General features: G+C 48.4%; 1 protein-coding gene across 2 annotated transcripts in view; it reads right to left on the bottom strand.

Moving 5' to 3' along the window:
• TRAPPC12 (trafficking protein particle complex 12) overlaps positions 1 to 26,084 on the bottom strand; it is a 105,654-nt gene that overhangs the window by 22,182 nt on the left and 57,388 nt on the right. For both annotated transcript variants that reach the window (XM_023518419.1, XM_003798572.2), the window contains 2 exons: positions 12,909 to 13,021; positions 657 to 729 (listed from right to left, as the gene is read on the bottom strand). In XM_023518419.1, coding sequence (XP_023374187.1) covers positions 657 to 729; positions 12,909 to 13,021 — 186 coding nt within the window. The remainder of the gene's footprint in view (positions 1 to 656; positions 730 to 12,908; positions 13,022 to 26,084) is intronic.

Genomic DNA, 26,084 nt, shown 5'->3' with positions numbered 1-26,084 from the left:
ATCAGCACCGTGTGCACCAGTACCGCACACACGTACTGCACACATCAGCACCGTGTGCACCAGTACCGCACACATGCACTGCACAAATCAGCACCGTGTGCACAAGTACCGCACACATCAGCACTGTGCACACCTGCACCGCACACATGCACTGTACACATCTCTACTGTGTGCACCTGTACCACACTTGCTGCAGTTCAACCAGTCTTGCCATAGTGCAGAGCTACTCCTGTCAATCCCTTGACCCTAAGCAAAAGAGCCCAGCATCCTTGCCCTGGCTCCCAGGCTCTGCTCACAGAACCTGTTTTCCTCTCCAGATCTCTCTGGGCCCCTTGAGCTCCTGGCCCCAGTCTCCACATACCACACAGGACGCCTCCCAGGGTCCTGCCACTGGCCAGTCTCCCTCCTCTGTGCCCTCCCAGACCCCTTTGGCATGGAATACTGCCTGCGGTTTGTGTCATTACATGAAGGTGCATCTTCTTCCGAGAGCAGGCTCAGTTCTGAGACTGTTGATTGTTCTCAATAGCACCAACCACAGGGGCTGGTTTACCCAGAAAGGAGAAAGTGAGTGAATGCTGAGTGCCCTGACAGGGAAGAACAAAGCCTGCAGGGGACCGTCTGCTGAACCCTCCAGCTGGCTGCACCTGGCCGCTCACCTTGCCTGTGCTCTGGGGTCATGCTGCTGATGCTGCCGTCTTCAGCCAAGCCATGCTCCAAGTGGCTCAGGATCTGCAATCATTTCAAATGATAAACCATGAAGACGTATTTGCAGCTAGACTTTTTCATGGTATACTCTTGGTACAGCAAATTTCACTTATCACACATTGCTGGTCACTGTCACACAGGGTGACGGTCAGTGGCTGGGGACTCTGCCCCCAGGTGAGGGTGGGATTGGGATTTATGATGCTCATAAAGCATCTCAGACATTGTACATAAGCATGTTTTTTTCTTTTTAGAAAAGCATTGAGTATGTTACATATGAGAATGACAATTCACTTTTGTGAAAATATCAGCCTTATTCCTCTAAGGCAAAGCAAGGCGCTGGGGCCTTTTCAGGTGTCAAATTAGGTGCAATTGTTACTTCTGTAGTTTTTATTGTTTTGTTAGTAACTTTTAGTTGCTTCTTCTGTGTTTTGGTTTTCTATAAAGTAAAAGCTGCTGAATTTGAATAGAGAATTTATTTTTTCTGAGAGCAGGATGAGGAGAAAAGACTCAAAGGAGAAAAACTAAAGCAATGTGAAATGAGAGAGGCTGCACTGCGGTTGGTTCTGTATTACTGACCACAGGCCGAGAGCTCCTGGGGAAAGATCCTTCACCTAGTGAGGATCTTGCCAGTCACCACTTCCCCGATGGCCCCGACCCTCCTCTGGGGGTGAGGAAACAGCCCAGTGAAGAAGCCGCTGGGGTCATGCACCTGCCCAGCCCCCTGGTCTACGAGGAGCAGGGCACTGGAGGGGCCTCTCCTCACCTGCCCTCATTGACTGAAGAACAATTGGCTGTGAACAGGAAGGGTTTTTTCCTCTTAATGGTTATCTATCTCGGGCTACCTCAGTGCTTCGGAGGACACACCTGGGGATCAAAATTGTGACCCTGAAGAAAATCTAGCTGGTTTAAACCAGGTCAGATGATATTTTTTAGTGAGTCTGTCTCTTTTGAGGAATAATCATAAACACAGAAACTGGCAAGAAAGAGTTGGTGTCACCAGGAATCTAAATTCCCTCAGGCATGGGCTGAACGGGGATGAGACAAGAGGAAAACCCTGCACATGAACCAGACCAGGAGCCACCGTGCTCTGAGCCTGCACACTGCAGCTGGCCCTGGGTCCCATTCACTGGGCACCATCCTGCTCTGAGCCCGAACACTGCAGCTGGCCCCGGTCCCACTCTCCAGGACCCACCCTGCCCCAAGCCAGCACACTGCAGCTGGCCCTGGGTCCCACTCACTGGGCACCACCCTGCTCTGAGCCCAAACACTGCAACTGGTCCCAGCTCCCACTCACCAGGACCCACCCTGCCCCAAGCCAGCACACTGCAGCTGGCTCTGGGTCCCACTCACTGGGCACCACCCTGCTCTGAGCCCGAACACCGCAGCTGGCCCCAGGAGCCACCCTGCCCGGAGCCCTGTACACCGCAGCTGGCCCTGGGTTGCACTTGCAGGCTTGGTGTGTCTGAGCAAACTCTGCCCTGTTGGAGGTGTTCACCTGGGCTTGAGATAATCTGAATTGCTGTGGTAGAGTGCAGACAGCTGAGTGTTAGATAGCTGAGGGTGGGACTCAGCCTGCCCTTTACACCCCAATATCGAAGATCATCTCCACATGCTGAGGGCACGACAGGGATCTACACACTGGGGATGACCTCCACATGCTGCTGGAGGGCAAGAGGATGCCACGGATGTGGCCTGGCTGGGAGGACACGCACCGTGGGCTGTGGTAGTCTCAGCCCGAAGGCCCCACCAGCTGTCCTGGCAGTGGGGGAGGATGGGGTCCTGCACAGGGGCAGCAGGGGAAGAGAGGACTTTCCCACCCCAGTGGGGCCAGCAAGGCACCAATGCCGCTCACACAGGGAAGGCACCACCTGCTCTGGGTGGTTTTTCAGGTGTGTCTTCTCACGAGTCCTGCTTGTCTTCTGGTGTGCATCTACACAGCTGAGGCCACATGGATAAGGGATGGAGACCCCAAACAGCACTCCAACGGGCTGGGGGTGAGGCAGCAGGATCTGGGTCACCAAAGTGCTTCAGCTCGGAGGGCGAGACAGCTGGGGAAGGGGACATTGCAGAGGCGCGCAGACGCGCTGGCTGTGCCTTTCTGCTCCTCAGAGCGCATTTTCTATTTTTAGGGAGTATTATATAATGATGTCAATTAATAGGTCCAATGTAACCCAGAGGGCACCCTCGAGTGCACTGAGCAGGAGCGGCAACTCCCAGTTCGTAGCTCTCATTGCTGCCTGTCTAGACACGGTCGTCTGGCTTTATGCAGCAACCGTGCGCTGATTGACAAAAGGTTATTTCTGTAAAGGAGAGTGACAGACACACTCTCAACTCAAAGCTTGAATTATTTAGGAAATGCAGATATTGCAAAAAAAGTCTGAAAGTGTTTAGTTTGCAAATGTGGTGTGCTTGTGATTTCCTCCTTGCTTCCTTCTGTCCTGGACAAAGGACCAGAGCCCAAGTCTAAATCAGACACTAATTAGCAGTCCTGCATGCATTTCCCAGAAGAATAAAGGCCCAACGCACCAGACCCAGAATGTTCTGGAAGATGCTCTGGAAAGCGTGCCTAGCTCGGTTTAAGCTGTAAGGCAGATGACATCACAGGGGCTGGAGGTGCACAGACGGCTGCTATTTCTTTTTTTTTTTTTCTTTTTAAGACAGAGTTTCAAGCTGTCGCCCTGGGTAGAGTGCCGTGGCATCACAGGCCACAGCAACCTCAAACTCTTGGGCTCAAGCGATTCTCTTGCCTCAGCCTCCCAAGTAGCTGGGACTACAGGTGCCTACCACAGCACCTGGCTAGTTTCTGTTGCAGTTGTCGTTGTTTTAGCTGGCTCGGGCCACATTTGAACCTGCCAGCCTTGGTCTACATGGCAGTGCCCTACCCACTGCGCTATGGGTGCCTTCTGCTATTTCCATTTTATTTGCTAGAAAGCCCCAAGACCAACTTGCTTCCTTCAGCTCCACCCACTTTATTTATTTATTTTTGAGACAGAGTCTCATTTTGTCGCCCTCGGTAGAGTGCTGTGGTGTCATAGCTCACAGAAACCTTAAACTCTTGGGCTCAAGTGATTCTCTTGCCCCAGCCTCCTGAGTAGTTGGGACTACAGGTGCCCACCACAGTGCCTGGCTATTTTTAGAGATGGAGTCTCACTCTGGCTCAGGCTGGTCTGGAGCCTGTGAGCTCAGGCAATCTACCTGCCTCAGCCTCCTGGAGAGCTGGGATTACAGGTGTGAGCCACCGTGCACAGCAGCTCCACACACTTTAAATTAAAGGATGTTCTGACCCAGGTGAATGTGCTGCTCCATGTGCCAGGCCTGCCGGGTGGAGGAGGCTTGCAGCTGTGAGGACACGTCTGCAACTGTCATTTCATGATGCCAGTTCTCTGCTTCCCCTGTACCCAGCAGCCCTGCTGACTGACACGCTCCCAGGGGGCAGTGGAGATTGCAGGTGTCCAGTGCCAGGTAAGAAAGGAGGTACTGGGCTGCATGTCCCTGCCCAAAGCCAGTGCCACCACTGGCTTCCCAGAGGGTGATGAAAAGGCCACCAGGCTCAGAGACGGGCACCACAGTGCTGGGAATGGGTGAGTCTATGTAATTCTGTAATTTAAAAAAAACGGAAAAGATAAGAAATCTGTTGTTTTTTTTTTCCTAACCACTAGACAATCAGGGATGCAATGTGTTTTTAAGACAAAATCCCGTGAACAGATTAATGGCTTTTAATGCTCTAGAGCAGGCCTCAGGTAAGGTCTGACTAGCCTGAGGTGGGAAGCTGCAGAGGTGAGGCAGGGTGCAGGTGCCACATCCAGAGAGGAGCCCGTGCCCACAGGTGTGCCCATAGTCAGGTGACACCTACAGGCATGCCCACAGTCAGGTGCCCCAGGTGTCCACCGTGACCACACAGACACCACAGAGCAGCTCTTGTGTGCAGGGCACTGGTCCAAGTGCTCCAGAAATGTACTTTGTTCCTATAACAACTCTAGGAGGAGGTCCTGCTGTCACAGTGTCACATAAATGGGGACACGGGGAGCTAGCCTCACTCTAGGCTGTGCTTTGAGTCACTGTGCCTGTCCCCTCCCTTCTGAAGGGCACTGGTCCAAGTGCTCCAGAAATGTACTTTGTTCCTATAACAACTCTAGGAGGAGGTCCTGCTGTCACAGTGTCACATAAATGGGGACACGGGGAGCTAGCCTCACTCTAGGCTGTGCTTTGAGTCACTGTGCCTGTCCCCTCCCTTCTGAAGGCAGCTGAGAATGGGAGTCTGGGGTCCATGTCCAGGACTTGGTTGTGGCCTGGATGGGGCTAGAAGGTGGCAGGAAAGGGAAGATGCAGGATAGTGCCTGTGTTCCTGGCTGGAGCACCTGGGTGTCTTCCTCACTGGTCCGTCTGCAGTGTAACAGTGGGAGCAGTGCCCACGGAGAGCTGCAGGGGACAGAGTGCCGGGCGGCTTCTGTGGTCAAGGCCTCAGTGGTGGAAGCTTGAGGATCCCAATGGCAGGAACAGGGAGTGCAGAGCAGGCCTGGTGACCCCAACCTTCTGTCTTTCAAGAACAGCAGTGATTATAGTTTCAGGGTGTTAGAAGCAGTAAGCCACCCCTGGACCTGGCTCGAGCAATGGGGCATCTGCACTGCGAGTGTGTCCAAAGCTGAGAGGCTCCCTGTGCATCACACGCACTGTCCCCAACTGGCTCTAGGTGGGCAGAGAGCTCTGTGGAGCTGGGAGCACCGTGCCATCCGTGCAGACAGGGCTCAGGAACGCAGCAGCTACTGGGAGCCACATTTTGCAGATGTGGCACGTGGTGGTTTTTAAGCACAGACAAAGTTCCGTTTAACTCAGAGATAACCTGTGGAGAAGCACTGTCACACCCTGTGCAGAAGTCCCCTTGTGCCTTCTGTGTGCAGAGCAAAGTGGCACAGAACACAGGTGTTTGGCACCAGAAGATGCAGGTTCAAGTTCAGGCTGACCTCTGGCTATCTTCTCCAAATTTTTATTTCCTCAGTTTCCTATTTTCATATGCCTATTAGAACTCCAATGAGAACACAACTAAGAGTTCGTAAACTTTAAAAATGCTTAATAAAGAGACTGATTACAAATAAAAGGAGAAGCAACAAGAAATTAAAAAGAAATTCTAGGTTTTCATTGGGATTTCTCTTCACCATTTTCCTTGTAATGAACTGTGCAAGGTTAGCCGGGAGCTGCACTGGCTGTTAACTATTAGGTGGGTCTAATATAGGGACCCACCTAATAGTTAATTAGTTAATTAGTTGATTTGGGAGCTGCGTTGGCTGTTAACTACTAGGTGGGTCTTTGAAACTTCCAACAGCTTCCATGGGGCAGTAGGCGGCTGCCTTGGCTGAGGGGGAGAGCTGTAAGCTGTGCTGGGATCTGCCTGTAGACCAGTGGTTCTCAACCTTCCTAATGCCGCGACCCTTTAATACTGTTCCTCATGTTGTGGTGACCCCCAACCATAAAATTATTTTCATTGCTACTTCACTACAACATGAGGAACTGTATTAAAGGGTTGCGGCATTAGGAAGGTTGAGAACCACTGCTGTAGACGGTTGCAGGTGAGGCTTCTCAGAGTGCCAGCCCGGCACCAGCAAGCCAAGCACCCAGGCCTGCACCTTCCGGGGGCAAGTGGCACTCAGACACCAGGGTGGGACTGGGATCGGGGAGCGGCTCTCTTCCTGAGCGCAGTAAGGGGCTCGGTGGCCTGCAGTGTGATAGGCCTGAGCTGACCGACCAGGTGCGGAGGTTGAAACACCTCCCACATTCTCCAACACTGTCCTCAGTGTGAAGCTGCATCCCGCCCCTTGCATGTGGACCAGACTCAGTGACTCTACTTTAGCCACAGAAATCAGGGGGAAGTGACATGGCAATGTTGATGCTGTGATCTTCCATGTGAGGTCGGAAAGGCATTGTCCTGGCTCCTTTTCCCTCCCTCTCCTTCCTCTGTCTCAAAAATAAAAAAAAAGTCTTACTCTGTAGCCCTCGGTAGAGGGTAGAGTGCAGAGTGCCGTGGCATCACAGTTCACAGCAACCTCCAACTCTTGGGCTTAGGTGATTCTCTTGCCTCAGCCCCAGAGTAGCTGGGACTACAGGCACCTGCCACAATGCCCGGCTATTTTTTTTTGTTTTTGGTGGCAGTTTGAACCTGCCACACTCTCCTCCCCCTCCTCTTTCAAGTTCTCTGCAGGGAGCCCTGGTATAAGGACATTCTTGGGAGGGCCCCAGGCAGGACCTGAGGCCTCCTACCAACAAGGAGGACACTCGCAGGCTGGGGGGACCCTGGAGGCCAGCACTCCAGTCCATGCACGTGTGAGGATGTGCCTGGCTGCAGCCATAAGAGATACCCTGAGCCAGAAACCCCTGAAGCTACTGAAGACCCCAGACCACAGACACAGTGAGATCACAAATCCCTGTTGCTTTAAGCCACAGAGCCTTGATGGATAACTAATACACAGGTGAGTCAAAGTCACCCAGCACTTTTATCCAAGGCTTCCCATGAGAAACAGTGCACTGAGGTCGAGGCATTCAGTCACTTTAGAGGTTTACTTGTGTTTAATTTGCACATTCTGAAGTGGGCTCCTCACTGTTGCCCTAGAATGGCCCTCTCTGAAGACAGCTGCAATCCTGAGAGGACGCAGGTGGAAATGGCCACGGTGATGCTGTGGGGCTGTCCTGGTAGGCAAGGAGGGCTCTGACCAGTGCTGAGGGTCTGTCCCCAGCCCTGCCTGGGGCTAATGCCCTGATGGATTAGCAGATGGACAGGCTCTGAGGAATAGTAGGGGAGGGACGATCAATGTGTTATTTGTTTTTTTGTTTTTTAGAGACAGAGTCTCACTTTATCGCCCTCAGTAGAGTGCCGTGACATTACAGCTCACAGCAACCTCTAACTCCTGGGATTAGGCAATTCTTTTGCCTCAGCTTCCCGAGTAGCTTGGACTACAGGCGCCCACCATAAGCCTGGCTAATATTTTTGCTGCAGTTTGGCCGGGGCCGGGTTTGAACCTGCCACCCTCGGTATATGGGGCCAGTGCCCTACCCGAGCCACAGGTGCTGCCCCGATGTGTTATTCAAAATAGAAAACCTGGTGGTGTTTGCCCAAAGAGAAAATTATAGCCTTGAATGAATATTCCAGCTGCCTGACTCCATTTATAACCAATACTGCTTGATCTCAGATTGTATTTAAAAGAGCAATTTGTACCTATTCATATTTAAAGAGACCCAAGTTCCTGCTCTGAGTCCTGTGCAGTTATCTGAGGAGGTAGTGAAGCAGGTGTTCCAACTGGTGACTGCCACCTTTGGTCTGGGGATCACAATCGGCAGGAGGCTGTCCCTTTGGCAGGCTGTCATGGGCTGGAGATTGGGGTGAGATAGGTTTGGGGAACCAGTTTTGTATACGAGGCATCTGGAATACAGACTGCTGAGAAGCTGCAGTGAGTCTTGGACTCGAGGACCCTCTCAGAGGTGGGGCAGGTCTGCCTGAGAGCCTCAGGCTTCTCCAGAAGCCCTAGGACCTTCCCATCCCTACTGAGCCTCGGGGGTGGGGGGTCTGGGGGTGGGGTGAAAGTCTTTCAGAAGAGAGACTTTCCAAAGGGAAAAAGGTTTCCTGGAGCTGCTCCATGGCACTTTAAGAGCGATTAAATACTCACTCATGTACCAGGCGGAGCCTCTTGGCAGCCCAGGTGGCAATGACATGTCCCACTGGCAGACAAAGAGGCTGAGGCTGCACAGGCGAGGCAGCATCACACCACCCGGGGGCAGAATCAGCCTGACTCCAAAGCCACCCTCATAACCACTGTCTCGGAGCGGGGAGGACAGTGTCCTTTGGGAACTTTAAATCCAGAAAATACACTGTCCTTTTCCACTCAGACCACAGACTAAGATACTATACAGTGCCAGGAAAAGGAGGCAAAGAAGGCAGCACTCGAGGACCTTTTATTACAGCGAGGGCCTGCTTTTCTCCCCGTTCCCGAGACCTTCGGGGCTGGAGCACCTGCTGGCTCTGTGGCCGTGAGTCACTCCTGCAGCACCAGGGTTGTTATTGGGCTGGAGGTGCTGAGTAGGGCGGCTGGGCAACCTCAGGATGTGGACAACGTGCTCTGGAGGGTCTAAAGGTGTGATTTTCCATTGTGAGCTGGGTCAAGATATCAATCTTGCAAACCCTGATGACCCATTCTGTTTGGCACCTCCAGCTCCCACATTCTGGGCACAGTTGGGGAACTTGGCTTCCATGGCAAAGGGCCGGCCAGGCACAGGGTCTGGGCTGAAGAAGCAGAAGCTGTCTTCATCCAGTCTTTCCTTTATTCTCTCCACTTGCCACTCACTCCCACCATCTCTGATTATGCCACCTTTGTTTTCTGCTGGAACAGGAGATGAGCAGGACAAGGGAAGCATCGAGGTCAGGCGAGGTGATGCCGCCGCAGCGCACTGGGGGGGCTGCTTGAGCAGCTGGCGCTGACCACACTAGAGGCTAGTGATGGCTGTTCCTACTCAGATTTCTGACTTTGTTTACAAATAAAATAGCAAACTGAAAATATCCATCTGTCAGAAATCCTTTTTAGAAAAGATATTAACCCTTCCTAGAAAGCAAGCTCTCACTGCTACCTTTTTAGCTAGAGAAGCAAATTATATTGACGCTGTTGAATGTATTTCTTTTTCAGAGCACACAAAACATATCTTACCCTCTGTCTCTTTGATCAGTTGTGAATGAGTCTTTAAAGAGGTATCTTTTTTCTTTTTTTTGAGACAGAGTCTCATTCTCTCACTCAGGCTAGAGCTTAGCTCACAGCAACCTCAAACTCTTGGCTCGAGCGATCCTCCTGCCTCAGCCTCCCAAGTAGCTGGGACTATAGGTGCTCACCACAACACCCAACTAGTTTTTCTATTTTTAGTAGAGGTGGGGTTTTGCTCTTGCTCAGGTTGGTCTTGAACTCCCGAGCTTAAGGGATCCTCCTGTTTCAGCTAGGATTCTGGGTGTGAGCTATTGTGCCCAGCTAAGAGGCACTTCTTTAAACATGGGACCCTCAGCTTGGCTAGCCTGGGGAAGGTGGAGGCTGCAGAATTAAAGGGAACAGTGTCACCCACTCAACACCAGCCACAAATTAAATCGCAAGCTCTTGGCATCATTATGCACAGATTTCATCTAACACACCAATGGCTTCTACAAACACGCCCAGATGGTCTGCAGAGCTTTCTGGGGACCTTGAGGAGGAGACATCTGCAGAGTAGGAAGAGGAGCGGGGCAGGAATCGAGGCACCTGCCACTCTGGACAGCAGTGGCTGTTCGTCTTTCCAAGCCATGGTTGTATGGAAAACTTATTTTAAATCATGGTTTACTTTATTCTTCATTGAGGTAATTATATTTGCACCAAACACTAATTCAATAAATAGCTCACAGACAATAGATTAAACCTGTATGATATCCTGCTAAAACTGGGCCCCAGAGGAAGGATTATCTGCCAATCTGATATTCACGTGCCACGCACGCAGGCTCTAATCACTGGTGAATCTTCCACGGTCAGGAAAGCCGGGCCCTTCTGAGCAGAGGACGGCTGCGGAGCTGAGAACTCTGTAACAGGCCCCACTTCCCTGCTTTGGTTACTTCTGCACACTTTTACTTTACCAGCTGTACTACTGGCTTGATTTTATTTTCTCTTTGCCTCATGGGCCTTATTTAATTTTTTTTTTTTTTTAGAGACAGAGTTTTTATTGCCCTCGGTAGAGTGCCATGGCAGTGTCACACAGCTCACAGCAACCTCCAACTCCTGGGCTTAGGCGATTCTCTTGCCTCAGCCTCCTGAATAGCTGGGACTACAGGCACCTACAGGCCCCTGCCACAACGCCCAGCTATTTTTTTGTTGTCGTTTGGCCGGGGCCGGGTTTGAACCTGCCACCTGTGGTATATGGGGCTGGCGCCCTACTCACTGAGCCACAGGCGCTGCCCCTTATTTAATTTTTTTCAATAGAAAAAAGTCTAATTATAGAATTAATACATGTGTTGTGTAAGACCTGGATGATAAAAAGGAATTAAAAGGATGGCATCCTCTACCTTCCAACCCATATATTTATTTTGTCAGGGTCATGCTGTAATTGTAATTCTGAAGATTGGCTCTGAAAATCAGTGTGTTGTGGACATTCCCTTGTGTGAAGGCTGTGGCACTGGGGTGACCATGTGGAAAACATGGAACGGCCAGCACAGCACACCACTATAGCATCTCATGCCGCAACACTCTGTGGCTCATAGTGGAAGCAACAGGGGACAGTCCCACTGGCCTCTCCCCAAGAGCTGACCGCCAAGCTCAGCACAGCCCCAAGGAGGTGTAGCAGGGCTATAGGCTGGTCTGCTGGTCTGGAGGTGTAGCAGGCCTGTGTAGCAGGGCTCAGGCTGGTCTGCTGGTCTGGAGGTGTAGCAGGCCTGTGTAGCAGGGCTCAGGCTGGTCTGCTCTCCTGGGCCTCTCTGCACCTCGCTCTGCAATCATCTACGGTTCTTCCTTGTCATATGAGAAATCCCTGCTGGGCACTGTACCTGAGTAGACCTGACTTCCGCTGGAGTGGCAGTTATCAGACAGGGGGGCTCTCAATATACCTGCACAGAGGGCTGCCCGTCCATCTTCTAAGTGACCTGAGCCGTCTGAGCGGACTTGCTCACACAGGGTTAAAGCTCCACTGCCCTTCTTCTGTTCCTGCTCTGTTATTTACCCACTTCCTAGCATTTATCCCACAGCCCTTTCTGACCTCCAGCCTGCAGTTTGCCTTGAAGAACAGAGGCCACACGAGCAGTGAAGACGAGTGGACAGAGAGTTCTCAGGAACAGAAGCCACTCGTTTCCTTCTGGAAACGACAATCCCCGTTTTGTACACTGACCTTGAGGTAAGCACACGAGATCAACACCAAGGCTCCTGGACAGCCAATGGCCTGTTCCAATCCCCCCCCCCGCCAAGGCGTGAGAGGCGTGTCCCCTGCAGCTCAGCAACCACAGCTGTAGCAGCCAGGCAGACCTGCACGGTGCTGAGCTGCCCGAGTGTGCCCAGAGCGTGCATCTGACACTACCGTCGCTGGGCTGAGGCAGGAGGCAGGGCCACTAACTTCTCTTGGCCAGACTCTCCGCATCCACTTAGAGTCCACAGATCCCTGCACCTGCTGAACCCAATTGTTGGCAAGAACAAATGCAGTAGGGAGCTGCTAAAATTTCTGGCACCATCAAATTGGTAGATAGAACTAAACTTAGTAACTGCTGCTTTATAAGGCATCAGGGAAGGAAGTGCACTGGGAGAGAAGAAATGTAGTACTTTGGTGGCCCAGCTTCACAGAGCACTGCGGAGTGGTGCTCAAGGAAGAGGCTTCTGGAGCCCAGTGGCTCAGCCTAAGGTGGGCTTCACCTGCCCTCTCATGCCTCAGTTTCCCCAGATGTAAACTGGGAAGACTCCCCCACCTCCTTCCTAGGGATGTATAAGGATTCAGTGAGCTAAGGTCTGAAAACTGCTTAGCAACAGTGGCTGACTCATGAGTACACGCTAAGTGTCCAAGAAGCACAGCGGTAGCCTGGACAGGCCCACTGTCTGCCTCATCCCCCACTCTCCACTGCACCCCCCCATTCTCTCCCCCTGCCCCCACAGCCTGCTCCATAGCAGGTGCTAAGTGGATCTTCTGATGGTTACACAGTATTATGCTTTTACAAGTTTGATAGTGTAAACAAGAAATACCTTAGGACCAGGAAAACTGACTCTCACAACCACTTCACCTGACTTGACTTTTCCAACTTCAAATCACCCTACGACAGACAGTTTTCTCTCAAATACCATAGACATTTCCTAAAATGTCATATGCAGGTTAGTAAGTCATTGATCTAGAATTTCTCAATATCAATGTATGTGCTTCATATTTTTGAAAATAAATAATTTACCTCCATTTTAAGATTCAAGAAAAGTGTTGCCATATAAAAAGAAGTTGGCAACACAATTTCCCATCAACTGGTCAAAGTATAAGCAAGAAACACAGTTTTTCTTTTTATCTTTTAAGTTATGGTGTAAAAAAATGGAAGCAGATGCCAGCCCAAAGCGCCTGCGAGAGGCCGTCCAGTTGTGGGAAGGATCCCTCTGCACAGGCAAGGACCAGCTCACTTCCCTTCTGGCAGCACTGATACCAGCACCCGGAGCCCTGGGACGGGGCGGGGGGTGGGGGAACGACGGCAGGACACTTACCTTGCTGCAGACGGTCTTCACCCTGTGCAGCCGGTCCAACGACTCTTGTGGGTTCCCCAGGTACTGCTGCAGCTCTGCGTGTAAGATGCGCATCGAGAAGGGGACCATGGAGCCTAGGATGAAACCAGAGCTGAGGCCGGCTGTGTGCAGTAACCACGCGTGTGCTGAGGCCGCCTGTGTGCAGTAACCACGTGTGTGCTGAGGACCCCTGTCTGCAGTAACCACGTGTGTGCTGAGGTGGCCTGTCTGCAATAACCACATGTGTGTGCTGAGGCCCCCTGTCTGCAGTAACCACGCGTGTGCTGAGGCAGCCTGTCTGCAATAACCACATGTGTGTGCTGAGGCCCCCCGTCTGCAGTGACCACGCATGTGCTGAGGACCCCTGTCTGCAGTAACCATGCGTGTGCTGAGGACCCCTGTCTGCAGTAACCATGTGTGTGCTGAGGCCCCCTGTCTGCAGTGACCACACGTGTGCTGAGGCCCCCTGTCTGCAGTGACCACACGTGTGCTGAGGCCCCCTGTCTGTAGTAACCACGTGTGTGCTGAGGCCCCGTCTGCAGTAACCACACGTGTGCTGAGGCCCCCTGTCTGCAGTAACCACACATGTTCACACCTGGCATTCTCTAAGGAGGATCTGCAGAGGTCCCACAGAAGTGATGACAGGATCCCTTTATTTCTTGGTGAGACGTCCCGTGGTAACAGCCATAAGATAAATGCTACATTTCTCTATAAAGTTCTGCGTATGTCTATAAGTTTATCCAGAGAGATAGATGGAAATGACTACCACCTCCATAGCAGTCCACCATCATGTGGAAACTATCACAAAACGAGTAAGGCAGTAGAGACCAGCCTCTTCCAAAAAAAAATGGGGAACACTCAGCTATTCTTTAATATTTCTTCCTCATGGCAAGCTCAGTAGAAAGTGGCTTAGGTGTGTTCCCCAGGAGACCCTGAGGGGAGAACGTGTGAGCAGGTGACTGATTATAGAAGTGCTTCTTGGGTGAGTGGGCAGTGGGAAGCAGGGCCAGGGCTATCCAGTGGATGGGGCCCCTGTACTGACTGCAGCTGCTGGGGCCTAAGTTCTGCCTCTGAACTGTCCCAAGGCGTCCGGGAGTGCGAAGTCCCCCTCCAGGGCTGCCTGGCTCTGTGATGTGTGGGGCAGAGGGAGGAGAAAGCACGACAGGGTCCAGTGTGGCTGCCCCTCCCAGGTGAGAGTCTGGCCCGTGGCACACATACCATTGTGCAGCCTGTTGAGCTCACTATGGAAATGCCAGCAGATGGCAACGACACAGATTCAGGAAGGACCCTGCAGAACAGGCCCACACTGTTAATATTCAGATCCGGAATACGGCTTGGAAGATGTGGAGGAAACAAGCTGAGTGACACTGAACAGCGATGAAACCGCTGAGCCTCAAAACACCTCTCACCTACTCACCACTTCTGTGGGTGTACGAGGGGCCACCCCAAGAAGAGCTTTACGGCAGGGTCTTCCATAAGAAAGGTCCAAAAAGGAAGAGTCAAAACTAAGGAACACGATGGAAGCAGTTCACCTGCAGATACCAGTCTGGAGAAAGAAAGATAACTATCGAACTCAAGATGTTTAAGTTTACTTTTACTGATGACATTAAATTATTTTCCATGTCTGAAGAGGATGAATAACTGACTTTAATTTACACTATGAGTCATTTCAGTTCCCTAGAACTAGTTCCTGACCATCGGCATGACTCAACGAGGGCCTGGGCTGACACAGTGGGGCATGTGAGAGCTGCTGTTCCTTCCCTCTGCTTCAAGTGGAGAACGCGCCACCCAGCCGCTGTTCCCGCATGGTGTGGAACTGACCTCTAGGGAGCCAAGACCTCAGGAACCCTCCACTCTACAAGCTAAGCATAGAACGGAGCTCTACTGCAGTTCCCAACCCCATTTATAAACCAGCCATATAAATGAAAAGGCTGCAGTTCTCTGCACTTTACCCCGACAGCTGCCCACTGGCCCGGGGAAGTTTCTGTATTTAAAAGTACATGTGCTGCAATAAACACTCTGGTGCAAATTCAGTGTATTCAATATGACTATGAGATTGGTATATAACCACCTACACATTCATAGTGTAATAACCAAGCCCCCAGCCCTTGACCCCCCTCCCTAAGACCAGTGGAGAACAAGCCCCCTACCCTAGAAAAAGACACCTCTCCTAAGCCTTTAGTTCCTGCCCTCTCAAGGGTAGAGAAACAGCCTGAAATTAAGGAAGTATGCAGAGAGGGGTTGAGGAAGGGAGGGGTAGATTCCAAATAAAGCCCCGGATAAAAAGGTCCTGAGTTGTTCTCGGAAATGTACCCAACACTTGTTTTGTACCCCTGAATTATGAGCTAATGTACCCTAAGTAAACATGTACCTCCACCCTGAATTGTGTAAACCCCTATGACATACACCATCTTATGATCATGAAGTAATGTACTTGTGATATATCTTGTGATGTCTGAATCAATATGTACCCTTACCTTGTGCCCCCTGAGCTATATTGAGCTGTGCTAACCGCTATGATTGGCTTCTGTATTGTGCTAGCCTGCAAGTCACCATGACTATGCAGAATAATGGAATAAAAAGGCTTCTCCCCGGCTATTTGAGGCTTCTTATTGGCCCACCACAAGAGCCCCCTACAGGTGCACCTGTAGGTGTATCAAATTATCAATAAATTTCTATTGATTAATTACATTTGAAGTGGGGTCCATCCTCCTCTCAGCTGCCGGGATTACGACAAGAGGAATGGTAAAACATAATTATAGTCCAGAAAGAAGGAGGAACGAGGAAGGAGAGGGGAGTGGAAGGGGCATTTGGGGAGATCCAACCTAATGTGCATAACACAACGATACATTTCTAAGCTATTAAGAATAGAGTATGAATGTTTTACCACAACAAGTAAGTGAGGAGATGGTTATGTTAATCAGTTAGATGTAAGCATTCCACATTGTATATCAAATCACCACATTGTACCCCATAAAAGCATCAATGTACACAGTCATGATTTAATAAAGAATTCATAAAAGTGCATGTTAAAATATTTTATACTAAATGAAAATAAAAATACAACTTATCGAACTTCATGGGATGCAGCAAGAGCAGTGCCCAGAGGAGATTTTTTTTAGCATTAAATACACACATTAGAAAAAAAAAAATCTAAAATCAATGACCTAAGTCTCCACCTCGGGAAACTAGAGAAAGATGAGCAATATTAGCCTAAAGTAAAGAGAAGGAAAGAAATAATAAAAACTAGAGCAGAAATCAATAAATTGAAAACAGAAAATTAATAGATAAAAGCAACAAAATCAAAAGCTTATTCCTCAACAAGATTAATAAAATTGATAAAACCCTCTCCAGGCTAGCAAAGAGAAGAGACGAGATCTACCACTAATACTAGAAATCAAAGCCAGGCCATTACTTCTGATCCTACGGACTCGAAAGGGATTATAAAGAACCATCACCAACAGCTGCATGTCCACAAACTTGGTCACCAGATGAAAAGAAAAGCTTTCCCCCAAAAGGCACCAGCCCCGGACTCCCGAGGGGTTTAGTAGTGTTTTCCACCAAACATCAACAGAAGACGTGATTCTCTACAGTCTCCTCCAGAAAACAGAGGCAGATGGGCACATCCTGAGTCACTCTGTGTGGCCAGCATGACTCTAATGGCAAAACCAAAGACGTTACAAGAAAAGAAAACCATAGAACAATACGTCTTATCAACATTAACGTAAAAATCCTCAGCAAAAGTAGCAAATCAAATACAGCGTATAATAAAACTGAATTCAACAAAAGATTAGCAACCAAATCCAACAATACATAAAAAGAGGCCAGGTAAGGTAGCGCATGCCTATAATTCTAGCACTTTGGGAGACTGAAGTGGGAGGATCACTTGAGGCCAGGAGTTTGAGACCAGCCTGGGCAACACAGTGAGATCCCATGTCTACAAAAAGTTAAAAAAAAAAAAAGCTGGGCATGGTAGTGGGTGCTTGTAGTCCCAGCTACTTGGGAGGCTGAGGTAGGAGGATCACTTGAGCCTGGAAGTTTGAGGTTGAAGTGAGCTCTGATGATGCCACTGCACTGTAGTCTAGACAACAGAGAGAGACAGTGTCTCAAACAACAAAACAAAACAAAACAAAAACCGAAAAAAGAAATTATATACCATCCGAGTGGCATTTATTCCAGTATGCAGGGTTGGTCCAACACTCAAAAGTCAATTAACACAATCATTGTAAATAGGCTAAAGAACAAAAAATCATATTGATAGATATTAAAAAAGCATTTGGCAAATCCAACACCCATCCATAAAAACTATCAGCAAACTAGGCAAAGAGGGAAACTTCCTTACTTGATAAATAACACTGTAGGGACGTCAAGAGCCAGACGACATCTGAGCAAGATGATCTGCAGCTGAGGGGTGGACCTCGGGCCATCTGTCCACAGGTGCTCCTTGTAGAAGAGCCCGAGCCTTCAGCAGGTAGTCATTGTTAATCACTCCCCTCACCTGTGTTATTCCATCTCAGGTGCGGGGGTTACGCCGGGCTACCCTGTAAGCAAGGGCTAGCCCGCCTCCCACAAGCTTGTACTTCTAATCTGCCTTTCTCCTGGTTCCTTCCTGCAGTAACCGAGACCAGGGCCATAGGGGCCCGACGGGTCGTGACATAACACCTACAAAAAAGCTACAGCTAACAACGTAATTAATGGTGAGAAATGACAGGCCTTTCCCCTGAAGAGCATTAATAAGCAGGAAAGTTCCTTCTCACCACTGGTATTAAACATCATCCTGACAGTCCTAGCTACTGCAGTAACACAAGAAAAGGAAAACAAAAGCACACAGATTGAGAAGGAAGAAATAAAACAGTCTTTGTTCACAGAGGACAATTACCTATGAGGAAGAAATCAAACAATCAACAAAAAAACTCCTAAACTTGTCAGTGGTTAAAGGCTGCAGGATACAGGGTTAGGATGCGCAAGTCCAGTGGCTTCCTAAATACCAGCAATGTGCAAATGTGACCTGAAATTAACACAATACTATTCATAGTAGCACTAAAATAAATGAAATAATGAAGTATAAACCTGATAAAATATGTATAAGATCTAATAAAACAAAGCTGCAAAACTCTGATTTAAAAAAAGTCAAAGATTGGATGGGTGCGGTAGCTCACGCCTGTAATTATAGCACTCTGGGAGGCCAAGGTGGGTGGACTGCCTGAACTCACAGGTTCAAGACGAGACCTGGTCTCTAAAAAACAGCTGGGCCTTGTGCCGGGCACCTGTAGTCCCAGCCACTTGGGAGTCTGAGACAAGAGGATCACATGAGCCCAAGAGTTTGAGGTTGCTGTGAGCTATGACTCTAAGTACTCTACTGAGGGTGACAAAGTGAGACTCTGTCTCAAAGAAAACAAACAAACAAAAAAACCCAACATAAAAAAAAATCAAAGATCTGAATAAATGAAAAGATAGTCCATTTTCACGGATAGAAGACTTGCTATAGATACGAGGTCAGTTGTTTACAATTTGATTTAGAGATTCAGCGTAATACCAATCAAAATCCTCTATCAACAAAATGACTCTAAAGTAATATGGAAAAGTAAAAGACCCAGAATGTCCTACATAGTATGGAAGAGAAGAACCAAGTTGGAAGGCTGACCGTACTCACCTCTAAGACACAGTATAAAGCTACAGTAATAAAGACTGTATGGTGTTGGCCACAGAACAAACAGGGGCGTCTTACAAGGGTACATGCGAAACTTAGTAAATGTAGAATATAAATGTCTTAACACAATAACTAAGAAAAAGCCATGAAGGCTATGGCAACCACTTTGATGAAAATATTTCAAATTGTATATAAAACCAGCCCATTGTACCCCATGATTGTATTAATGTACACAGTTATGATTTAAAAAAAAAAAGAACAGACAAATAGATGAATGGAGCAGGATAACTGAGAAGAAGTGATCTTTGACAAAGGAGCAAAGGTAGTAATTCAATGGAGAAAGGAGAGTTTTTTCCCAACAAACGCATGGAAAAAAATGACTGTAGACACAGATCTTACGTCTTTCACAAAAATTAACTCAAAATGGGTAATAGACCTAAATGTTAAATGCAAAAGCTACACAACTTCTTGAACAGAACAGAGAAGAAAATCTAAGGGACCTGGGTTTGGTGATAACTTTTTTGATACAACTCCAAAAACACAATCCATGAGAGAAAAAATTGTTCAGTTGGACTTCATCAAAATTAAAAATGTATGCTCTACGGCAGATGCTATTAAGAGGATGAGAAGGCAAGCCAAAGACAGGAAGAAAATATTTGTAAAACCCTCACCTCATAAAGGACTTATGTCTAAAATATGCCAAGAATTCTTAAAAATAAGTAAGAAGAAAGCAAACAAATTAGCAAATGCTTAACAGATCTGAACAGACAGCTCACTGATAAAGACTCATAAGTGACAGATAAGCATATGAAAAGATACTTGTCATATGTCATCAGAGAACTGCAAACTAAAGGACTATCCTATGCATCTGTTAGAATAACTAAAAACCAAAAAAACCCCCCAAAACCATGGATAAGAGCAGACGCCAGGGAGGATGGGGACCACCAGGAACTTGCATTCACTGCTGGTGGGCAGGCACAGTGGTCTGACAGCTAACCCTCTGTTCACCACAGAGGCAGCAGTCACCCTCCAGCTCCAAAGCCTCTGAAAACTGGAAGAATGTCTGTAACAGCTTTATTCATAATTGCCCCAAACGAGAAGTAACCAATACAGCCTTTAATTGATGAGTAGGTAAATAAGCTGTGGTATATCTACGCAATGGAATATGATTCAGCAATAAAAAATGTACTATCAAAGCAGAAAAAGGCACGGTGGACCCACAGACATACACTCCTGTGTGAAAGAAGCCCTTCTGAAAAGACTACGTGCTGCCTGAGTCTAATTAGATCAGTTTCTGGAAAAGGCAACGCTATGGAGACAGTAAAATCCCCAAAACCATGGGGATTAAAATGTGGGCATGAAGATTTCTAGGGCAGTGGAACTGTTCTGTTGACAACTCAACGGACACATGACATTATGACTTTTACTTTTTAAGGGACAGACTCTTGTTCTTCACTAGGGTCATGTGCAGGGAAGTCATCATAGCTCACTGTAATCTCAAATTCCTGGGCTCAAACAATCTTCCTGTCTCAGCCTCTGGAGCAGTGAAGACAGTAGGGACGTGCCACCACATCCGGCTAGTTTTAAGTGTTTTTGGTAGAGGTTGAGGTCTCAACCACCTGGCTCCCCACAGTGCTGGAATTACAGGTGGGAGCCACTTGCCTGGTCTCACACGACATTCTGCATTTCTTAAAACCCACAGAATGTACAGGACCAAGAGTGAACCCTAATGTCACCTACAGACATTGATATCAGTGAGCCATACTGGTTTACCAACTGTAATAAACGTCCCCCACCCTGCAAAATGTTAATAGGTATCAGTAACATGAGATGTTAGTAAAAACCATGAGGAACAAAGAATATATGGAACTCTCTGCTCTAATTTTGTATATTTAAAAACAAGACTGCATATACACTTTAGGACACGATAAAGGTGGCATCCCAAAGTATTGGAATGAGACAGAATCTCATTTTTTTTTCTGAGACAGAGTCTCACTTTGTCGCTCTTAGTAGTGTTGTGGAGTCACAGCTCACAGCAACCTCAAACTCTTGGGCTTAAGTGATTCTTTGAGGCCTCAGCCCCCCAAGTAGCTGGGACTACAGGCGCCCACCACAATGCCTGGCTAGTTTTAAAGACGGGGTCTCGCTCTGGCTCGGGCTGGTCAGGAACCTGTGAGCTCAGGCCATCCACCTGCCTTGGCCTCCCAGAATGCTGGGATGACAGCTGTGAGCCACTGTGCCTGGCCTGAAATGGAGTTTTAATAAGCACAGTTGACGTAGGTGGATGCTACTTGCTACTAGGAAAAATGATAAGATCAGATCAATTCCTATTGGGGATGGGCAGGGGAGAGACTTGTTTTTAGGCTAACAAACTGGAACTTTAAATAAGTATTTTCTCTTTGAAACATTATCACGTGTAGTGACTAGCTGGACTCTATTCAAGGTATAATCAAGTGTTTAAATAGGCCTTTGTGGGCTAAGCCAAGGACTGGATTAGGCCTTTAATAGTTTCTAACACCAACAGCTCTGTACATGAACTTCTGGAGACAAGTGGTTAGAGCAGGGGTCCTCAAACTTTTTAAACAGGGGGCCAGTTCACTGTCCCTCAGACCACTGGAGGGCTGGATTGCGGGCCCCTGGACAAGTTGGCTGCTAAGCAGGACAGGTAGTGGTGGCATAAACACCCAGCGGGCTGGATAAATGTCCTTGGAGGGCCGCAGTTTGAGGACACCTGGGTAAGAGTATGTGGTTGGTTTGTTTAGTAAAGCCATAGAAAAGTGGATGGTAATTTGATGAATATTATAAAAAAAGTATTTTCTATATAGTATATGTAGTTTCAAAGTTTGCAACTTTGAATGAAATACAGCTTATTTTTACCCTAAAGTGAAAAGCAGACTAAAGAATGTTATTTTCATTAACTGCATTTGCAAGCTGGTAGGAAAATATATGAATACACTTTGGAACAGAGTTATGAATGGAAGGTGAGCTCAAAAGTAACAGGGGCGCCTAGTGCCTCTCAAACCTTGTTCCTCAAAGTGGTCCTCTGAGCACCTTCAGTTTTTGCTTGAGACTCTGTGTCAAAAAAAAAAGTCTCAGTGGCAAAGTCTCCCTGGGTAGATTGTGGTGGCATCACAGCTCACAGCAACCTCCCAATCTTGGGCTTAAGCGATTCTCTTGCCTCAGCCTCCCAAGTGACTGGCACTACAGGCACCCACCACAACGCCCGGCTATTTTTGGTTCTAGTTCTCATTGCTGTTTGGCAGGCCCGGGCTGGATTCGCACCTGCCAGCTCCGGTGTATGTGGATGGTGCTCTGGCCGCTTGAACTACAGGCCCGAGTCAAACTTTGTTAGAACTGAAAGAATCCCAGACCACTGCACCAGCGTCTGCACTGCACAGGATCCTGGGTGGTCTGTGTGAGGGTGGGGAAGCACCGCTCCAAGGCACTGCCTTGTCGATGTGAAATTAAAATTCACCCGCCCAGAGTTGTCAGGCACATCGTCTATGTTTTTATAAACAAGGCTCCAATGCACAGCTCAGCACTTCAGGATCAAGCTAATGTGTCATCAGCACCATGAAGTGCATTCACCAGACGTCCTGTGAGACGACGTCCACCTTGTGACATCGGTTTCCTGCTGTCTCCTTCCCTTTTACAAACCACACAGGTTTCAACCCTACGTGAGGGTAAGGCAAGGAAAGTCGACAAATTCCACCTGCGCTTTTACTGGGGACAGCAGTGAGCCATGGGGGCCACGCACTGGCCCTGGCACCCCCACTCGCACCACAGGCTCCGCTCTGCTGCCCAGCGCGGGCAGAGGGGCCGTGGTCGGGTCCTCCTGCCACCCCCTGCTCCCTCCGCTGGCACGTGCTGGGCAGCTGCCCTGCTTCTGCGATTCAGGGCACCGGGAGGCCAACTTCATGGACATTTACCTATTTCCTCCTGGAATTTGAGGAACATGTTGAGTGAAATCACAAATAAAGCCAGTACTAATGTAGGAAAATTCTTTCAGAATTAAATTTTAACTTGATATTTTAAAAAATATTCATGAGGCTTTTCCGTGCTCCTGATACAACCATTAAAAAACCAAAGTATCTCCAAGGACCTCTTGGGCACCTGCGTTCCCACGCAGGGTGACGGTGCCTCCTGCCCCACAGTCTCACAGCCTGGAGAGAGCTGAGAGGGTGTCTCAGACACCCTCTGTCCCCTCACCCTCTCTTCTGCTGTGTGCCCGGTCGCTTACCCAGTAAACAAACATCCCCTAGTCCCAATTCATCAGAACCTGCGGACATGCAGCCCCATAGGCCCCTCTGGAGCAGCCAGTGATCCTAACGGGCCTCCCTTGCCTGGACTCTGGAAACTGGACTCTCCCCAGGCAGACACAGAAACCAGGTCAGACGGCAGCGACAGGGAGCCCCGGCTCCTCCCTTCCTCACACACACTGCCATATCTGCGTCTTTCTTAGAAATATCAGAACAAAGCAGAGATTGGAGCAGGAAAAATGCTTCTGTCTCATTAACCTGTGTCACTGAAAAGGTCTTGTACAGATTAATCTTAAAGAAAAAAAAAAACCTGAAGGAACAGACATACATATGAAAAAGACAAATGAAGGAAATAAAATGAGAGAAAAACACCCCTACCTAAAAAAATTATGCTGTTCATAGACTTGAAATAAGAGATGACAGCATCTGCAGAAACGCTGTCTACTAACTCCAGATTGAACGTGCTGATTTAACACTTACTGCCAAACACAAGGTGAGGCTCCAGATATACAAAGTGAGAGGTGTGGTCACCGTCCTCAAGGACGCCATTCCTTCTCTTTAATAAAATACATACAGAACCTGCTTCCATGTAGCTCAGATTGTTTGTTTTAAATAAATGCACATAAAGTGCCTTTACGATGACTCTCTCGGTGGCCAAATCCAGCTGTCTCTGAAGAGTGACAGTGGGAGTCTCAGTGAAGGCCCTCACCTGGGGAGAGCTGTCAGAGAGATAAAATATGCAAGGCTTCCCTACCAGCCTCGGGGCCTGTCTTTCTCCTGCAGGGAGAAAGTGCCTCAGGGAAAGAGAGGGGCCAGGCAATATCTGCAAGGAACAATAATTCCTCCTGGATCTCTCCTGGAAGATTCCCACGTGCAGCCATGACCTGCCAAGAGCCGGGCTGTTATAAATACTGTAGAAGCGTTCTCATTAATCATTTAGAAAACATTAAATGAGAATACTCCTACAAAATTTATTTTAGACAGTCCCCTGTCGTGCTGAAAATCCATACTGCCACTACAGAGGAGAGAATGTGTCGAAACTGCCAGGCCTCAGTGCTGGGCAGTGACAAGGAGAGGGGAGAGAGGGAGCCGCGGGGCTGGGGCTGGGGCTGCGGCTGTGGCTCCTCCGGGTCAGCGGGCAGGCCGCTTCCTGCCACTCGCCAGCTGTCTGTGCTGGGCAGACTGTGGCGTGTCAGGAGCTTCTGTGCAAAGAAGGAAGACTCGGACGGGCCAGGCTGCCGTGAATCCTGAGCGGGCAGGGGGAAGACTGTGCTGCCTGGCACACAGAGTGCGCTCAAAGGACCCCACCGTACCCCGGCCCCAGTTTTAACAGCTTCACTCCTTCTTCAGTGAGGCCTAAATTCAGAAGTGTGCCACAGCATTTCCATCTTATATTCAAGTTAGGAAAACCTTTGCTGGGATTGCTGTGCTGTATTTGTCTTCCTAGACACGGCCCTCTGTCGCTACTTGTCTGGGTCCTTTCTCCACCTTGACCTTAGCAGGCAGTGAGGGCAAACACCATGCCCTTGGTCCCCTCCCTTCACTATTCAATGCTGTGGCCACTGTCCTGTGCTCGTAGGTGTCCTACCAAGAACACAGTGTCCCACTCACAACCCTCAAGTCACCTTCCACGTCAATGCTACATTGTAAATTAAAAAAAATATGCTGAGGCAGTCCTAAGAGAAAAAAAAAATCTTCAATATTTATTCTTCAAATGACTCATTCCACTGAAGTTTCCAGACCCATGAAGCATGCAGACAAACTCAGGACTGGGTCACCTGCCCCCACAGTGAGCCCATCCGGCACATCTGATCCAGGTCTGACTTCCGTTCCAGCTCATTGATCAGCAAAGACAAATTTGGAATTTCACTGCAAAACTTCCTGTGGGCTACACAGGTTAAGAAGAGGCCTTCATCTGGGTGTTCTAACGTTAAAAATGGAACCCCATGCTGAAATTTCTTAATAAAAAATGCCAGGAATGTCAAATTTCATAACATGAATAAGCAAGGAGTAAAGCAGTAAGATTCACTAACAGGCCTTGCCCAGAGGAGTAGGGTAGAAAGACGGTGTCGGCAGTTAAGCGCCTAAGAGCTCTGGTGCACAACAACCCGGAACAGAGAGGAAACTGAGGCACAGAGGGGACTAGTCATGGAAATAAAGTCAGGCATCTGAAACATGCTGAGTATTTAATTCTGAGCTATCACGTATGGTTATACAAAAAACAGTGTTTAATCTGGGAACTCTAAATGTGCACCTGGTGATTTACGAGGGAGGGCGGCACGGGAATGCAGACCCTGCAAGTCCCTCAGTGACGCTGGTGGGGGTGTGAGTGGGCACCTGGTCACCTACGGGTCTGCACAGCAGTGTAGTTGGATTTGACGGCAATCTGTAAGAATTAAGTTCTGAAATAAGATTTTGTGTTAAGTCACTTTATATCTAATAATTGAAAGTGAACACAGCACTGTGTTCCTTAAACAAAACATTGAAGATAATCAAAATGCTTTACTTCCAATAGAAAGAGCTTCTGGCCACGTACTCCTCCGACTGCATGGGAAGTTCAAGTGAACAATTTAAAGCTGAGCAGTACTTTATTTATTTTTATTTTTTTTGAGACAGAGTCTTACTTTGTTGTTCACAGTAGCATGCCACGATGTCATAGCTCACAGCAACCTCAAACTCTTGGGGCTCAAGTGAGTCTCTTGTCTCAGCCTCCCAAGTAGCTGGGACTACAGGTGCCAGCCATAATGCCTGGATATTTTTATAGGCAGAGGTCTTGCTCTGGCTCAGGCTGGTCTTAAACCTGTGTGCTCAGGGCAATCCACCTGCCTCAGCCTTCCAGAGAGCTGGAATTACAGGTGTGAGCCACTGCGCCCGGCCCAGACTGGTACTTTAACAATTCCAAGAACTAAGTAAGTTTTACCTACACACTGTTATCTTGACTCTTTTTTTTGGAACAAGAGGGAGAATTTCAAACAACAGATTAAAAAGATGGTGGTGAGGGTCTGGGAAAATTTAGTTGTCTTAAAGGAAGATGAAATTAACGATGGCAGGGATGGAGATTCTCTTTGTTGATAAAAGCACAGAGTGTGCGACAGAAGAGTGAACCCAATATAATCTATGGGCATTTGTTAATAATTCTCCATCAATACTGGTTCATAAATTGTAACCAGACAGATGCAAGACGTTCATAAAACAATATAATGATGATTTAATGATATTATCCATGGATCTAATTCCTGTCAACATTTC

This window comes from Otolemur garnettii, unplaced genomic scaffold, assembly GCF_000181295.1.
Source record: "Otolemur garnettii isolate 467f Iridium unplaced genomic scaffold, OtoGar3 scaffold00139, whole genome shotgun sequence".
Lineage (NCBI taxonomy): Eukaryota > Metazoa > Chordata > Mammalia > Primates > Galagidae > Otolemur > Otolemur garnettii.
The sequence above is the reverse complement of the archived record's forward strand: the minus strand, read 5'-3'. Positions and strand labels throughout refer to the sequence as shown.